General features: G+C 46.1%; 1 protein-coding gene across 2 annotated transcripts in view; it reads right to left on the reverse strand.

Annotated features, from left to right (window-relative positions):
• Positions 1-9,258, reverse strand: part of samd11 (sterile alpha motif domain containing 11) — a 44,621-nt gene extending 35,363 nt beyond the window's left edge. For both annotated transcript variants that reach the window (XM_085925257.1, XM_085925258.1), the window contains exons 1-2: positions 8,748-9,258; positions 7,454-7,545 (exon numbers count right to left, since the gene is read on the reverse strand). In XM_085925257.1, the coding sequence (XP_085781383.1) occupies positions 7,454-7,545; positions 8,748-9,201 (546 nt within the window). In that variant the 5' untranslated portion in view covers positions 9,202-9,258. The remainder of the gene's footprint in view (positions 1-7,453; positions 7,546-8,747) is intronic.
• Positions 9,259-16,486: the final 7,228 nt, after the last annotated feature.

Raw genomic sequence — 16,486 nt, forward strand, 5'->3', positions numbered from 1 at the left:
ATGAGCAGGCCACAAACTTCTGCCATATTTCTTCTCCCTCCACTATTCCTTCATTGGCCGCAACAGAAAAGCACTTTGCCCTCTTTCTTCTTTCCTGTGGCTGTTTTGCACAAGTATCGCTCTAATGCCCAAGGACAGCGTGTGGACCACTTTGTAATTTGAGTTGCTAGTTTGTGCTGGGAAGGGTGGGGGGACTTTGTAAACACCAACCAATCAACATCACGTCAAGCACGGCAGACTAAAACACTCGCATCTGTTCAATGCAAATTCTCAGAGCCAAAGTCCCTTTATTGCTCTTGTTACAAGGGAAACACACATGTGACCTGAACTCCTCTCCTACACACACACACACACACACACACACACACGCACACAAACGCACACCTGTTCCTGGCGCTTCCCCTCCAAAGTGGGGGGTTTACTCGGCGCATGCCAGCAACACAGCCCGTACAAGAATAGCTTGTGTGAGCCCACTTGTGACTAAGACTGCGAACGGGAGACAACCACCCACATTGACTGTGACATAGCCAGCCTGACAGTCCCCTGTACCCCGCCTCCCCCCACCCCCGCGCACACGCACGCCCATGCCACTCCCGGAAAGCCCCAATCCTTTCTTCAGTGGCACTGACGCAGAACTTGGGTTGAGCTCCCACGGCTTCCGGCAACACTTTCGCAACACGGGGGAGGCCTCGCCAAAGCAAAAACACTGAGCAAAACACACCCCTGGCGGCCCACGTCGGAGCCCTGAAAGAAAAGACGCACACACACAAACAGACATTTGTGTGTGTGTGTGTGCGTGTGTGCGTGTGTGCAGAGGCAACTTTACTGTGTGTGGTCAGCCTCGTTTCAGACGCGGAAAAAAGTCTCTCATAAAGTCCAACTAAAAGCACCACTATGAATATAGCCTCCCACGCGTTGTTCTCTCTGACAGTCGAGCAGCCAACAAAAATATCTGGGCTTCACATTCAGACATTCAGAAAAATTCACATGCATGCGTATGATGTTAACTAGCCATCAGGTACTCTACAATCAAATAACAACGCCGGCAGTAGAACACAACCCAAAAAGGATTCAGCTAACGGTTCGATTTTCTAGACGAGGTGTATAAATATTGTACGTGATAGTCAGAATCAGAACGACCACATCACCTACAACCGGGCCGGCGTGTATCTCAAAGGATGACACAGCCAACGCCTGTTAGACGTTCCTTCTCATGGTCTTATTCCACTTTTACATGCATTAGCAAATGAAGCTGTAAAGATTACGATTTTCTCCTCCCTGGGAGTGCATAACAGAAATAAAAAATGATGATATAAATAATTGTGATGTGCTTTCAATTTTGAACAAACTTTTAAAACGCATTGTTGTAGTGTCATCATAGACTAAAGAAGCCAACAAATGCACTGGGTCAATGGGCAATAATGTTGTTGTCATTTATTGTCAATAGGGTTACCCCAACATCACTTCTTTCAGATCGAGCATGTACATACTTATCTTTGAGTACTCTAAACAGTGAAAGAAATATTCGGACACAAATACTCGCAGGCATAGACCACAACATTCTTCTTTGTGTTTTTTTCAACAAATGTGTGCACCACACTGTCACCTTGCAGGCCAAGACGAGCACAACAGGCAAGTCATGAAACAGAACTATGTTTGAATGAATTTGTGTTTTGAAAAATATTCCATTGTGTACATAAGAGTGTTACGTGTTCATGAAAACTTTAATAGCATGGCAACAAACAAGGTAACATTGTCCAATCGCAAGCCGAGGACCTATCCTAATGATCTTTCAGCTGTCACTTAGAGCAACTTTAAATGCTGAAGGCTCCACCCATGACTTCTGATTGCATTCTGTGTGTCCCGAGTAGCATGCCACAAAGAAATGAATCAAACTTGTGATAAAGCAAGGCATAAAAGCGTACATTCTTAGATTTGTTGGTGCCGTTGTGATTTGATGAATTCTGAAGCTGCAAGGCTTGACTGAAAAGCAACAAAACCATCTTGTTTGTAATCGACAACACAATGCGCAACTTTGGCAAGCAAAGGCAATTCCATTCAAACAGTGATTATAAAGAAATCAATGTCACAAAATGTATTTCTGACTTTTAACTGTGCTCTTGGTGGAAAGAATGAATAACAAGGGTGGGTTTTTTTTTCTTCATTTTTTTTTCTCTTTCCCTCACTTCCCTTGCGTTATTTCCTGAAAGGTGGCCTGCCGCTGGCTCCGAGCAGCATTAGCAAGCTCACACCCTCCCACAGACACACACATGCACACATGTACACACACATACGCACACACATAGACACACACTGTGGTAGCCGCCCGTGACATTCCTGCAGCTGCGGTGCTAGCTCCCCCTCGCACGCGCCCCCCCAGCAAACTCCCTAGGGGACGAATGCCTAATGAGTCACGCGCCTGTCTGCCGTTACCTCGCCGTGTGTGTGTGTGTGTGTGTGTGTGTGTGTGTGTGTGTGTGTGTGTGTGTGTGTGTGTGTGTGTGTGTGTGTGTGGAGGCGGGATGGCGGGCCGACTTGGCGTGAGCGCTTTGGGGAAGGCGGGGAAGGCGGGTGAAGAGATGACAGGAAAGGGGGTAGTGGTGGCGGCAGTGTGCACAAGGCATGAGGGCGCAAATAAAAGCTCAGAAAAAAGGCCAAAACAAACAGCATGTCCTCTGTGTACGAGCTCGAGGTCCACTTCATCACCACGTAAAAAATCTTATTTTGTTTAGTCTCGCTACCTCATGTCTGGCCCTGGTGCTTGGAAACCGAGGTGGCATTTTCACAGGTTTGTGCCTAGCCGCTCGCTAGTTAGATCGAGATCACTCAGTATGCAAACATGACCAAGGTAACCTGATTACTGCCAATAACCGGATTAAGTCGTAGTAGTTGATTAAAGTGTTCCAAGGTTGGCAGTAACCACATTTCCCCTCAGCTAACCATCTAAAACGTTGGGTATGATTTGCGTACTCAAGAGAACATCAGTATGAAATTAGTTATTAGTGCCAAAATTACGTGAGGAGAATATGAAAAGGAGACAACGTGTTGCACCATCACAGAGAAAAGACAAATGCTCTTGCTGTAATGGCAAAGTAGCTTTTTGTTCACCAGAACACACATCAGCATCACACGCAACTCGTGGCCTTTGTGATGGTGAAAGGACAAATACATTTTAAGGCCTGTGGCCCAAAAAAATAAAATGGCAGCATCAACTACTGTATAAGCAACATAACATTGTTTAGACACAGCAAATGGGAGGGGAGCAACTGTCGTGTAGAAGCTTCGAAATGAACAAGGATGTTGAAGAACCACTGTATACCAAAATATTAGGAACGACTCGTCATCATATAGCCTACAATGTGTTTAGCCCATCAAGTGATTCCGTAGTGTAGTGGAAAAAACTTTGGTTGTTTGTTTTTAGGCTTTTTGAGGGACAAGAAAAGTGAGAAAGCATCGTGAGGCGGGTAGGCATGCGACCAAGTCCCACACGCACACACAAAAAAAAGACACACACACACACACACACACACACACACACACACACACACACACACACACACACACACTTGAATTCATCTGCACTCTTGGCCCCCACGCGCTGAGCCGAGCGGCAGTTTCAGCCCAATGGAGCGGCACAGGGCAAAGGGGGGCGGAGAGGGTAGGGGGGGTTGCTGCAGGGGGGTTTGCGGTGACGGGAGGGGGCGGCGCTGCACAGAGGGCGAGAGGGCGACGAGGCGGAGGGAAAGGGGGGGGGGGGGGTAGTGCTGGAGCGGCACTGGGAGGTCAGTGGTGGTGCAGTCAAGCGTGCCAACGCGCCTCTCACGCTCCCCTGTCCCTCTTGTCTCAACCCAACCCCGCCCATCGCCACCCCCCTCCTCCTGCTCCCTCATTCTCCCGCCGCCTGCGTGTTTGGATTGGACCGCCGAGACCACCGCGGGGGAGCTTTCCAGACAGGTTGCTACTGGATCTCTGTGACGGCGGAAGTGGAGGCGAAGACAAGGTTGTATGACAAACACACCTAAGATGAGTTTCGTGACATGCAATGGCACAATTAATTAAAAGCACCACTAAAACGACACCTCCTCGAGGTTTAAACAAACACTTTGATGAGGTTTAGTCACGCACACACTCGCACTACCTCTATAGAATGCAATCATTTGGAATCATCAGTTACGTCAGCCAAAAGGAATCAAGATAAACTCAGATAGCCCGCGTTTATCTACCAGCATTTTAATTCATCCACTCTTTATCTCAACTTCATCTTTTTTATCATCAATAACAATCGAAACGCCGTTCTCACAATATGCCAGTTGCGGCATCATCATGTGATTTCTATTACCATGCTGACTAACAGCCAATTTAACTTCTCTTCAAGCCTTCTTGTTGGAGCTCGTTGCTAATGTATGGCAGAAGATGTTTCGGGAGTGCAAGGGCCCAACAAGACAACAAACGAGTCACATGTTGCAACAGTGTGAGCCCACAGATGTTGGGAAGAAGCTTTCACAACAATGGCTCTTGGCTTTTATTGCGAAAAAGTACCAAACTAATAGAAGGATGATTTGATTTATTTACATTGTTTCACACTCAAAATGAGCCACGCAATGGCACATTCAGACAGTTTGTAAACACAAACATAGATTTGGCTTTCAGTCCAAATAGCGTGTTAGAGAAATTGGACACCAATTAAAGCCAATCCTTACCTACTAACTCAACTTGAATGAATTTAGGAGGGGAAAAACAACCGGAGGATGTACGGACAACTGTCGGCAACATGTCTGGCACATGTCGCCGTTATTATTGATCTCCATTAGCGGGCTTAAAGGAGCATATCCTTGGAGTCTCACTTAGTCTGAAAGTGCATAAACACACTCCACGTGACCACAATTCTGCACACTTCTCAGCCAATAGCTTATCTGGGCGTTACCATAGCAACATAGCTTCAGCAACACACACGCAAACACAAGCCCAGTGACCCAATGAAGACTCTACCTCACAAATTAGCTTTTATTTTGGAGCACAACAGTGTTTGTGGCCATTTCCACCCATGTTTGTGAACGTGTGGGTTTAATTCCGTTTTGCAACAGCGTGGAGGGATGGGGGGGGGGGGGGGGGGGCATGATTGGAGGTGGGGGGGCCTTTATGAGCCAGAGGAGGCGACTGTAATTTCCTCCCATCCTCCGCCAGTTCCGCTGAAATAACAGAGTAGAGGAAGCCGAGCTCTCCCGGGAGGAGACGCAAACACACGCATGCACACACAGCTTGCTAATCAGCCGGCCACCCTGGGCTCACCCGCACACACACACGCACACACACACACAGGCGTGCACACATAAAAGTGAACAAACACCACATTTAGAGCGAGGGCCATAGCTTTAAAGTTCCGCCGGAAAGTTTTTGTCTTTTATGGACCCAGTTTCGCAGACGAGGCAGCATTTAATACATCCATTAAAGACCGTTCAACACCTGATGATCACATATAAGGCTAAGGAGGAAGAAAAAGCATGGCAATCAACAGCCTATCAATCACTCAAGTGTGAACACATGACGTTACACGTATAATTTCATCACTAACTGTCAAGCGTTTGTGTGCCAACATGACAAAGAGCTCCAGTCCCCGCTGACGCTGCAATTATACTTGCACGAGGCCTGAGCAGGCAGGTGGAACGTCTTCCCACCAGCTGCACCTTTTTTCTTTCTTTTTTTTTTTTTTTTTTTTTTTTACGAACGCTCGCCTCATGCCTATAGCGAAGCGAGATCACTTAAAGTTCAGCTGTCAAACTTTCAAAATAAATGTCTGCATGAGGTAATTTGTGTCAGTAGGCAGGCGTATAGTGTGTGAAAGGGAGGGAGAGAGGGATGTGGGGATGGGAGGGGGCGTCGGGCAGTGCTGGCTGCCATGCCCTGAGGGGAGTCAGAGTGGAGGGGGAGCGACGCCATAGAGGCCATACAAGCCCCGCTGCCTTCCCTCCGCCGTCTCACCCTCGCCGCCCTCGCGTGAAACTGCTGACATTCTTAGCCTGCGTGTGCGTGCAAGTGGGTGTCTGTGTGTGTGCGTGTGTGCAAGTGTGTGTGCGTGTGCGTGTGTGTGTGTGTGCATGTGTGTGTGTGTGTGTGTGTGTGTGTGTGTGTGTGTGTGTGTGTGTGTGTGCGTGCATGCACGCTGTGCACGTGGGTGTCCTGAGGCGTCATGGCGGTATTCACTCGTCGGGTTAAACTTCAGGCTTCACCGCCAGACGAGAAAACGAGGACCATAACAACAACAAGCTTCAGGCCCTCGTATCCCCGCTTACGTCAATAGCAACGTTTCACTCCATCACGTTTGCAAATTGAGGTTGAAGAATACGTGCCCAGACAAGCCAAAAAGTCAATCAACGATAACCCCGCGCTTGAGCGTAAACACATGCAAACATGCTGAAATGATCAAATTCCCGGAAAAAAAGAAATCAGACAGACAGCATCTGTTTTCTCGTCCCTTCCCTCCCTCAGGTAACTGGATGGAGCCGAACTCTCCTTTTGGGTAGAGCTCTTGCGAAAATGTCGCCAGTTTACCTGTATCACTTAAACCCCTCCGTCTTATCTAACGCGCCCTCGCCTTGCGTGTCTGACACACAATAATCAGCGGTAGCCACACTCAGTCGCTCGCTAAGCTTCTTACACCCTTCCCTCAAGATTAGGGCTCGGGGGCGCGCCGTGCTGATGAAAACACACACACGCAGACCCACGACTCGCACCTGTGTGAACAGATCTGCCGTGCGTGCCTGTGATCTTGCGCAAAGCCGACACACGCACAGAAAGCCGATGCCTTCATCGTGACACATCTGCGGGGCCTCCGGGTTTGGCGCGCGAGGGCCCCCAGTCAAGGCCCGGGGGCCGGACTGGGCAAACAACAGCTTGTCCGCCAGGTGAGAAGCTTGACTGGAGAGTGACCGACAGTAAACGCCAAACGCGCCCGCACGCACAAAGCCCGACAGCTCATTGTCTCTGGATAAATGGCCGTTTGATGCTCGCCGTCTGAATGGCTGGAAGTGGATTCGGTATTCACGCTGAGAGAAAATTACTGTCAAATCTGTCACAGTGTGCCTGTAGGGTCTTCAGCGGAAAGGTTATAAACAAAGGCAGCGCTCCCCAAGCACGCTTACCCATCATGCATCTGTGCGACAACACAAACACGGCTATGAAATATCTGTTGCTGGGTTCTGACAAACTAGATCGTCCTCGGTATTTAGTTGTGTTTATTAGTAACACTCTGATTTCTTTCACAATTCCAAGTTATGTCATCATACTTTTTGGCACCTTTTGGTGGGTGGAACAAGACACGCGGCTGGCCAAGGATTAGTTGACAGAAAGGACATTTTTGGGCTGAATTGTCTACACCCATTCTAGCTGATCTTTGTCAGCCCAAAACACAGACAAACAAAAACAAAAACGTTGACAGGAGATGAAATATCCTTACCACGGGAGAGGAGATTCGGCAACCTGGACAATCACAGATTGGAGGATGCACCTGTAAGATTCCTTTAGACATGAGTGTCTTGAGACTTTTCCCTGTAACACACACAAATGAGATGCTCCGAGTGAGTGGAAAAGTATGTGATCACACTACCTGGACGCACCACAGTAGTCACACACATGATAAGTTAACAACCCTACTTTTAACATTCTTTTCGATCACCAATAAAGCAATGTCATTCTATTCAGAAGAAAGATTATTTTTTTCCTGTGCGCGCGCGTCTGGGTGTGGGGTAGAAATATCGTCACTTTTCAACCTCACATCCGAAAAGAAGTCTGTTCAAAACATTTTGAGCCAACTCAACTTTTTAACAAAGTTTGGGTACGCACTCCCCAAATACATTTTAAAAAAATCTAATTCATGGCAATTATTTCAAAAAAAAAAAATGTATATTCAACAGCTGGAATGTTCATGATGGCACTTTTGTGAGTAAAATAATCATGAGACCACACCCCCTGTTTGGGCATCCCTGCACTACCGTATGTATTTAAAAATCAAACTTGTAGACAGCCACTACACCACAAATCTATTCATGATGACAGTATCCAACAATTTCAAAAAGGTGTAGCCTATTTCTGAGATTGGAATGTAACACTGCAGATTTTGTGCCCAGCTAAATACGCACACTTTGGATCAATTCTGTTCATCGCAGTAGTACATTTTCAAATCTCCCTTGGTTGATGGTGTTCCAATAAAAGTATAGTCTATTCCAAACTTTTTAAGCCACACATCATCTTGAGTATCCCGGCAGAGTTGGGTAAACCCTTGAAAAAAAATCCAAAACAAAACCTTTCATAGCCACTAAAGTTGTTTCAGTGACAGTTATGCAAACGTGACCATGAGGAAGTACTCACGTCAGCGCTCTTAATTTCTGGGAGTGGGGGCAAAACAATTATTGAACCGGACCGGCACCCCCAAAGGTGAGCGCACCATAGTTTGGGAATCCCTGTCTATAACGTGGATGAATGCAAGCAGCCCTAGACTGAACATAATAAAAAGTAGAAAGTAATGAAACTGCTTTAATGAAACTACTCCTATATTTCCAACTTCGGTTCAGACACAAACCAAGAGGAAGAAAGTAGTCGCCCTGTTTTCCCACTTCAGCACTGATCTTGACTCTTGCTCTTGTAAAGTGGAAGAACTTTACCTTAACTGCATATAAGAACTCCACTCAGCGAAATAAAAGTGAGCCTCTTACTTCATGTATCCGCTCCCGTGCGATGATGGCGCGGCTTACCTTTGTGTCGAATACTCCGCTTCCAGTCTTTGGCAGTCTCCCGGCCACTGACAAACTGGAACTCGTTGGGAGTAAGCCACTCGCCCCTATATTTAATGGAGGGTCCTTTGCTGCCTTGACATAGTTTGTTAATGTAAAGCAAAGCCTTGTTTTCCCCGCACTCCACCTCGATGCACGGCTCGCCGTTGTCAAAGAAGGGCTGGAAGTCCGGGATGGAGGAGAATCTCTCCAGCATCAAGTCGTCCGTGGCGTGCTGGAGGTGCTGGTGATGCAGCGTCGAGTCGTGGAGCCCCAAATACGCGCGGTGGTGGGCCAAAATGTGCTCGTAAGGCGGCGGGTGCGGGGTCACCACGGGGATCGCGGCGGAATTTAAAGGGGCCAAGTATTCGGACTGGTTAAAGGCGGGCAGAGCCATGTCGTCGCCGTCCAGGCGCTCCTTCTTGATGGCAGGCATGCTGCTGTTGTGAGCCGCTGCAAGTCGGGAACAAGTGCAGGAAAAGTGAACGTCCGATCCGAGCTACTGAGCGCGCTCGCCGCCTGTGGGTCGGCCCGAGCCGCACTTGGAGACGCGCCGCTTGGTTTTACGCAGGGCGCGCGTAGGAGACAGCGGTCTGCTGGAGTTGCCGGATAGATTCCCATTCAGCAGTGTGACGCTCGCAGCGGCGGCAGCGCTCTCCGCCAGCCCCACAGCTTCCTACAGCCTCCTACCTCCCACATGCACCCACACACACTCTCTGCTAATACCTGACATGCTGCGCGCGCCGGGCGCGGACATGATGCTGCATACGGGGATCATTAACGCACGCAGCCCCCCTACCCCCAACCCCCGCCTCTTTTTTTTTTGGTAATGATTTATTGCCTTGGCTTGGACTGGAAATTATTTCTGCGGTGTCACTCGTGTTTCGTTTTTGCACACTAAAGCGTTAAACCCATTCTCTCGATATATATTTGTATTTTCGTAACTTAAAGTTTCGGGAGGGGGGGGGGGGGGGGTTCACGCCATCGTGTTTGCGCACGCGCGCATTGTGTGCGCGTACGAATGTGTGCGTGCCTGCCCACGCGCGTGCGTGCGTGCGTGTGTCTGCGCGCGCGCGCGTGTTTGAGTGGAGTCAGGCTGAAGTTCACAGACGCAGACCAAACAAGATTTGCACTCACCGCCGCGTCTCAACTTGGCCCATTTAAACCGCGGAGGCTTGGCAGCAGCCAGCAGCAAAGAGGGGGCCCGCGACGGACAACACCATTTAGACTCAAATGAAGGACCATGTTTTAGTAGTGAGCATGGGACAAGTTTGATTTACACTTGCAGATAGATGTAAATCACCTTCATGATACGATGCATACTCATACATTTGAAAACTACAATTGGATACCATACCTTCCTTTTTTTGCAGCAACAGCATTCGCCCCCAAATTGTAAGATTTTGGTCTGATTTGCTCCATTTTAAATGCAATTCTTTTCTAATCATGAGTGGAAAAGCTACTTGTATGTAGATGCCAATTCACAACTATTCTAACCAGTATCCAACCACAATTTTTAGGGAGCAAGCCCAAAAACTCATTACATGAAGTTACAACAGTAACTTCAACAGGTACTTGGCACAGCGCAGCCTCAGGATGACAGCAAAACACGTTTTTTTTTCTAAATAATTATGATATGCGTATATAATTGATGATCGGTTATTAGTGTTCTTCTTCAGAACATATTAGGTATGGGACATGAGCTGACTTACATTGTGAGTGTAAACAAACACTGTGCAGCTCAGCCTCTTGCTTGCGAACATCATGGCTGCTTCATGTTAAATCATTCTTTATGCCTTTTGTTCCCTTACTGTGCTGAACGTGAACAGAACCGTGACCTTAAAACGGACTCATTCCCTGGGATATATTTTTATGTCTTTTAAGAATCCAGACATTCAATCCCAGGTACATATTTTTATGTATTTTACGTCTTTTCATATGGGACTATAAAGGAGGGTCCGAGAATGGCTAGCATTATTGAATGAGTTCAAAAAATAAGGTACCTACCTAACTGCGGTGGTGTGTTGGTGACAGCCCTGCTTCATACTAATTTCAGCAAGTATTACTCACATAGTTGTCATTGTACTGAGTGCAAAAGTATTATCAAGCTCAGATGAAACGCAAGTGCGGGACACATGCTTTTTGAATCATCAAGTCTATAATTGAATTGCATGATCAGGCTAAAACGTCCAACTGAAAACATTCCGTTTCATCTGTGTTCCTCAGCCAATCGTATGTCTCAGGCCAAAAGCAGGTGGAACTGGAGAATAGTTCAGAAGAAACGGATGCTCAGATGTGTACTTGTGCTGCTGGAAGCATGCTGCCTGAACCTGGGAAGCACATTTGGTGAAAGCGCCTTCTTGTGCAGGCACGTTGCCCTGAGCTCCTGGAGCTCGTAAGCAGCTCCACAACTGACACATGGAATAGCCATTGGAGCAGCAGAGGTGGGGTCCAAAGTGCTGTGTGTCCGGGGCCCATAAATCAGGCCAAACGGCCTCTGACACGCACGCACGCACGCACGCACGCACGCACGCACGCACGCACACACACACACACACACACACACACACACACAGACACACACAGGAAGGAGGCAGCACGCCACACCGCAGGCGGACGGGTTGCTCGGGAGGGCCAGAGACCACAGAGCGGCCAGATCTGGTAGAAGGCCCGCAGCCAGAAACGGGCAGGCATAACCGCTGCAGACATTAACAAAAACACATGCTTGCGAACCACAGCAAAGAAGAAGACAGACAAGTCTCCTTTCGGAACTCGTAGGCTGTGACGTGTCGAGCCAAAGGTGGGAAGAGATCAGAAAGAGACACAAATCAGAGCGCATGCGGCTTTAAGAATGAAAGCAGATATATTTCGAAATAAACAATAATGTCACTTGCCCCATTTATGAGTGCACCGAACAGTAGCACTGACATAAATCGCGACTCCCTGACATTTATGGTGTGTGTTTTGAAGCAGTCATTTCTCGGAAGACTTAAAGATGAGAAGCTTTCAGCTTCTATCAAACCAACCTTTACCCAAATGTCAAAGTATCATCACGGAAACTTTAGTTGAGGAGGCGGCCCTGTCAGGAGAGCCGTGTCGGAAAAGGGAGCCCCCATGCCCACTCGCGCACACCCACTTCACGTCCCGGGTTGTGACTCATCCTAGAGGGGTTCCCCGAACCTTTACAATGTCAACGCCTCAACTTTCACATCTTCAGCCATCGTTTCAACTCATTGCAGACTTTTCCATCACTCTTTCTGCAGTTTGACATGAGGGGAAAACTTTGCTTAACCTTCACCTCTGTGAAAAGTAAAAATGAAAAAAAAAAAAAAAAATCTCCGCTTTTACAACAGCGTGGAAGGAATACCCAAGGCTGTAACGGTGTTCAACACAGTGTAAACTCTGCCAGGGACAAGTATTCACTGATCTTTTCGCCAGTGCATTACAACTATTATACTACAATAAGCAGTTGTAATTGCAATTGTAAATTGCAAATTTCAAAAATTGTAATTTGAAATTTGCATCTCAAATTTGCTGGATTTGGTGTCCCAATGCAAGCAAACTGCAACGGCAAATTCTCTCCATCCAAATCGCATTCTATCTGTTAGCACATCTAGGGTGTTTTGCACTGTGTTAGCATTGTGCTAGTAAATGTTCCTAAGGTTTTAAACACATTTTAAACACACTATGAGCTTTTCTTTTTGATTTCTGTTTATTTTGACAATAAACCACATCCTGCAGTTTTTTGTGTCTGCCACCTGTTCTCAGCACAAATTCTTGTGTCTATCAATCAGCTACCTCAGCCACTCATGTCTTGTCCAGATAGTCCTCATTGTCTTGTCAATTGGCTTGTGTGCACTTCTTTGGTTCATGTCTGTCTTTGTTGAATTGTTGCTTTTTTTGCTTGTCTCTATTATTGTCTGTAGTCCTGTCCTCAAGTCATGTCAAGTCTTGTCCTGGTGTTTGTCTGGACTTTTGTCAATGATTTTGATATGTACACCGTCTTTGCTGTTTGAATTTACGTACAATTTCTGGAGCGCACTCACTCGCCTGGCCTTCCTACTTTTAGGTTCTCAACCAGAAGAAAAACATGAAACTCGAAACCTTTTTTTTGACAGGTGGGGAGTATTTCAGAAAGCAGGTTCAACATACCCCGAGTCTATCCCTGAACTCTGAGTTGACGTAATCTGAGATGGGAGACTGAGTATTTGGTTCCAGAAAAGCTGATCTGAGTTAGTTTAATCAACTCTGAGTATGTTAACTTGGAGTTACGCACAACCACTGTAAGAAGCCATCATCAATGGAGCCCCGATACCATGAATCACCATGACAACTGAGGAAAAACAGATCATCTTATTTTACCACGATGGAGTTGGAGGTCCTTATGCAGGGGTACGGTGAGCAAGAACGTAATCTTCGCCGCAAATCTAATACGACTGCAGCAGCGAAGGAGGCGAAAGACATCATGGGAGGAAATTGCTGCCCGAGTCAATACGTAAGTTTGAATGTACTATTCGATTGGTAACATTTAACCATAAGATCGTAGCATAGCCTATAGTTATGAATTTAAGTAGGAATGAAATCTGATTTTCAACTAGGTGCAATCCAACAGGACAAAAAAGGACTTGGAAGCAGCTCAAAATGAAACATAAAAAACATTAGTCAAAAAGGTAAGGCATGTTTTGCTAGGCTGTGATTGTGCCTCACTTTGATTTTAATTGAATTATCTTAAATGGATTTAGACCATTCAATTTTTATTGAAACTAAAATATTAATTCAGCGGCTACTTCAAATAATTTAAACCCCAAACAGAATGTTTTCCAATGTCCTCTCAGTTAATTTGACACTTCATGGATTAACACTTGGCACAAATGAGATTTGTTGCTAAGATATAATTCTATTTTTACCATACAATCACGTGGCACGGCTGAGAAAATCCATGCAATTTGATCTGTGTTGCTGAGTTTGTATTTGTTGTGACGTTTTCTAATGAATTATGGATGATGATCACTTGTCAGTTGGATTTATAACATGGGTGTTGGAAGAGAAATTGGAATGAAAAAAGAAGGGAGTGCTTTTTAAAGATAACTCTTTAAACAATTATTTCACCTTGGTAAAATGGTATCATAGGACTAAAGTCTACAAGTGACGTGCAAAGAAAAAGTCTGAATTGTCTTGTTTACAGATTCATTGCGTTTCCTGTTCGTCCGTCGGCAACCCCCTCAGCCGCGGCCCCCGCCTCTGCGCCGCCGTTACTGGCAGCGGCGCGGAGCCGCAACGCTGCCGGCGGGGGAGAGAGGTAATAAATAACCCGGGGAGAGGAGAGGAAAGGAGACCGGCGGAGACCGGCGGGCGGTGCACAGTCTGACCTGACAAATACTCACTGGAAAACCATCAGAGGGCTGGAGCCCACCCCGGGCGCTTGGAGCCACTCTTTCAGACATGAGTTGCAAAATATATAGCTGGCTAGGCCGGAAAAAGACAGAAGCGTCGCCATGCCCCCCGCCCCCGCGCCATCCCCCCGTCTACACACACCCAGAGACGAGGCGAGAGTAATTAACTATTTAAAGCACTGAATCAATTCTCAACTCTTGAGAAAAAAAAAGCTGATCCGTTCAAATGCAAGTAGCCCAAAACAGATGATCAAGAAACTTTTTTCTTTGTATAAGTTTGGGTTAGACCCATAATTTAATTCTGTATAGTTAACCAACATGCTTTTTTTTTTTTTTATCCCATACCAGAATCAAGTTTAATTGCACATCCTGTGATGCTGTCATTTGTTTGATTTTATATTTCAGGCAAACATAAACAAAATTGACTTTTACTTGATTTTACGTTACAGACTTTAAAATACTATCAAACATATCCCTTTCAATACTTTAATCTATATATCTTTTCATCAGTCTTGTGGAGGATACAATCTTATGTTATAAGGTGTATTTGTAACAATTTCATTGATAAATAATCATATGAAATAACGAGCTGGTCTACTCTTCCAATGCCGGGATGATGTTGTCATATAAACAACAGACATATTTCCAACAAAACAGCTCCATAAGTATCGGAACAGCAAAGTTCTGAATTTGAGAGTTGGCGAACAGGGTAACACTAGACCAGTGATGTGGATGTAAGGGGACGCGGCGATGGAGAGGGTTGGGGGGGAGGGGTCATGGTGTCGTGCCGGCGCCCTGAGCCTCCCCCGGTGGATCTGAGGGGTCAGGCGGCTGTCTGTGATCCCACACAGCGTCCTTTTCCACACGGGATTTATTTTCTTGCTGGATGGGCAGGCAGGCGGCCCATGAGGATTCTCATTTTAGACCAGCAGTCTGTAGCTGTCAACGCCAGTCGACAGAGGCGAGCGGACACCCGACCCCGGGTATCCTCCCTCAACACCCCCCTTTTGACTTTCTGCTTTTATTCCTTGATCACACATGCACATAGCACATGGACCGCCCAAGCACACAACCAGGCACAGATTTACGTACATGTACGTACTCAGAGTCTTCTTTAATTGTGATGTTGTTGCAGCCTACATGATACTTTATTGAATGTTTACTTTGAAACAGTGATAACGCTACATTATAGTTCATAATAAAGCTGTCCAGTCAGGTCTCTGTAGCTCAAACCAAAAAACAAAAAAAAATGCAGCGCGTTTCCTCCACTGCGCTGTTAATAATTTGTGCTGTAAAAGATAGCATGCCTCTCTGAGTTTGTGGGAGTTATTGGCACAGTATTCCCCACCATATTTGTGCGAGGCAGTGATAGAAACATAAATTATTCCTTATCTCTTCTACAATCCATTTTTCAAAGGGTTCATCCCATGTTTGAGGGGTAGCATCGGCAACAGCCACAGCCCAGGTAGCGGGCTAATTCAAGAGATGCAAGATGGTGATTTCAAACCCCAGAATGAGAACATGACCCATTGGTTACAACTGCACATATGTGATCTTTAAATCACTTTGTTATGGCGACAGCTGTAGGAAAAGCGCCATATAAATAAAGATGTAATGTATTGTTTTGTACCAAATGAAGCACAACAAAACAAAGGTGAACAAATGCTGTGACGTCATTAAAATCCAAACAGAAAAAAGATTCTTATCAAATCGGTTCTGAGCCACATTGTACTTTGGCAGCAAATTTATTTCGACATGGAAACCCCCGTTTGTTGTGAGAATATAGAAATGTTTTCAGCCTAATCGCTGAATTATGATTATGGATCGAGCCAACAAAATTCCAAATGCCCACCATCTCTCATCCTCTTCGAATCGTAATCACTTTAGTAAAGAATTCGATCTTGCGAGTTATCATTCTAGTTTAATCAGCATTGTGTTGTTTCCATAGCACCCGGCCGGCAAGCTTGTGTGAAAATGTCTGGCGCACACTGAATCCTTTGGATGAAGTCCTTGTAGAATCACAAGCCACTTTTGCCCAACAAGGCCACTTTGGTGCTTTGCGAAGGTCAAGAGGTTCTCTCTCAGTGGAAAGAACAGGAAAAGGTTTTCAATTGAAAAGTCAAATAACAGCTAAGTCTGGCTGCTCCACAAAACTTGTCCGTAGCAGTACACAATTTAGATACACACAGTGCGATCTGATCTGCATAGACAAAATGACAAAAGATAAATATCAACCCTTCCGCTTCAGGGCATTAACGTTTCCATGCAAAGAATAAACCCGAGCTCTCCTGGCTATTATTGATTTTTGTTTCTCTGTGTGATGTGAAA

Source organism: Syngnathus leptorhynchus, chromosome 1 (assembly GCF_054491065.1).
Source record: "Syngnathus leptorhynchus isolate UIUO chromosome 1, UIUO_Slep, whole genome shotgun sequence".
NCBI lineage: Eukaryota > Metazoa > Chordata > Actinopteri > Syngnathiformes > Syngnathidae > Syngnathus > Syngnathus leptorhynchus.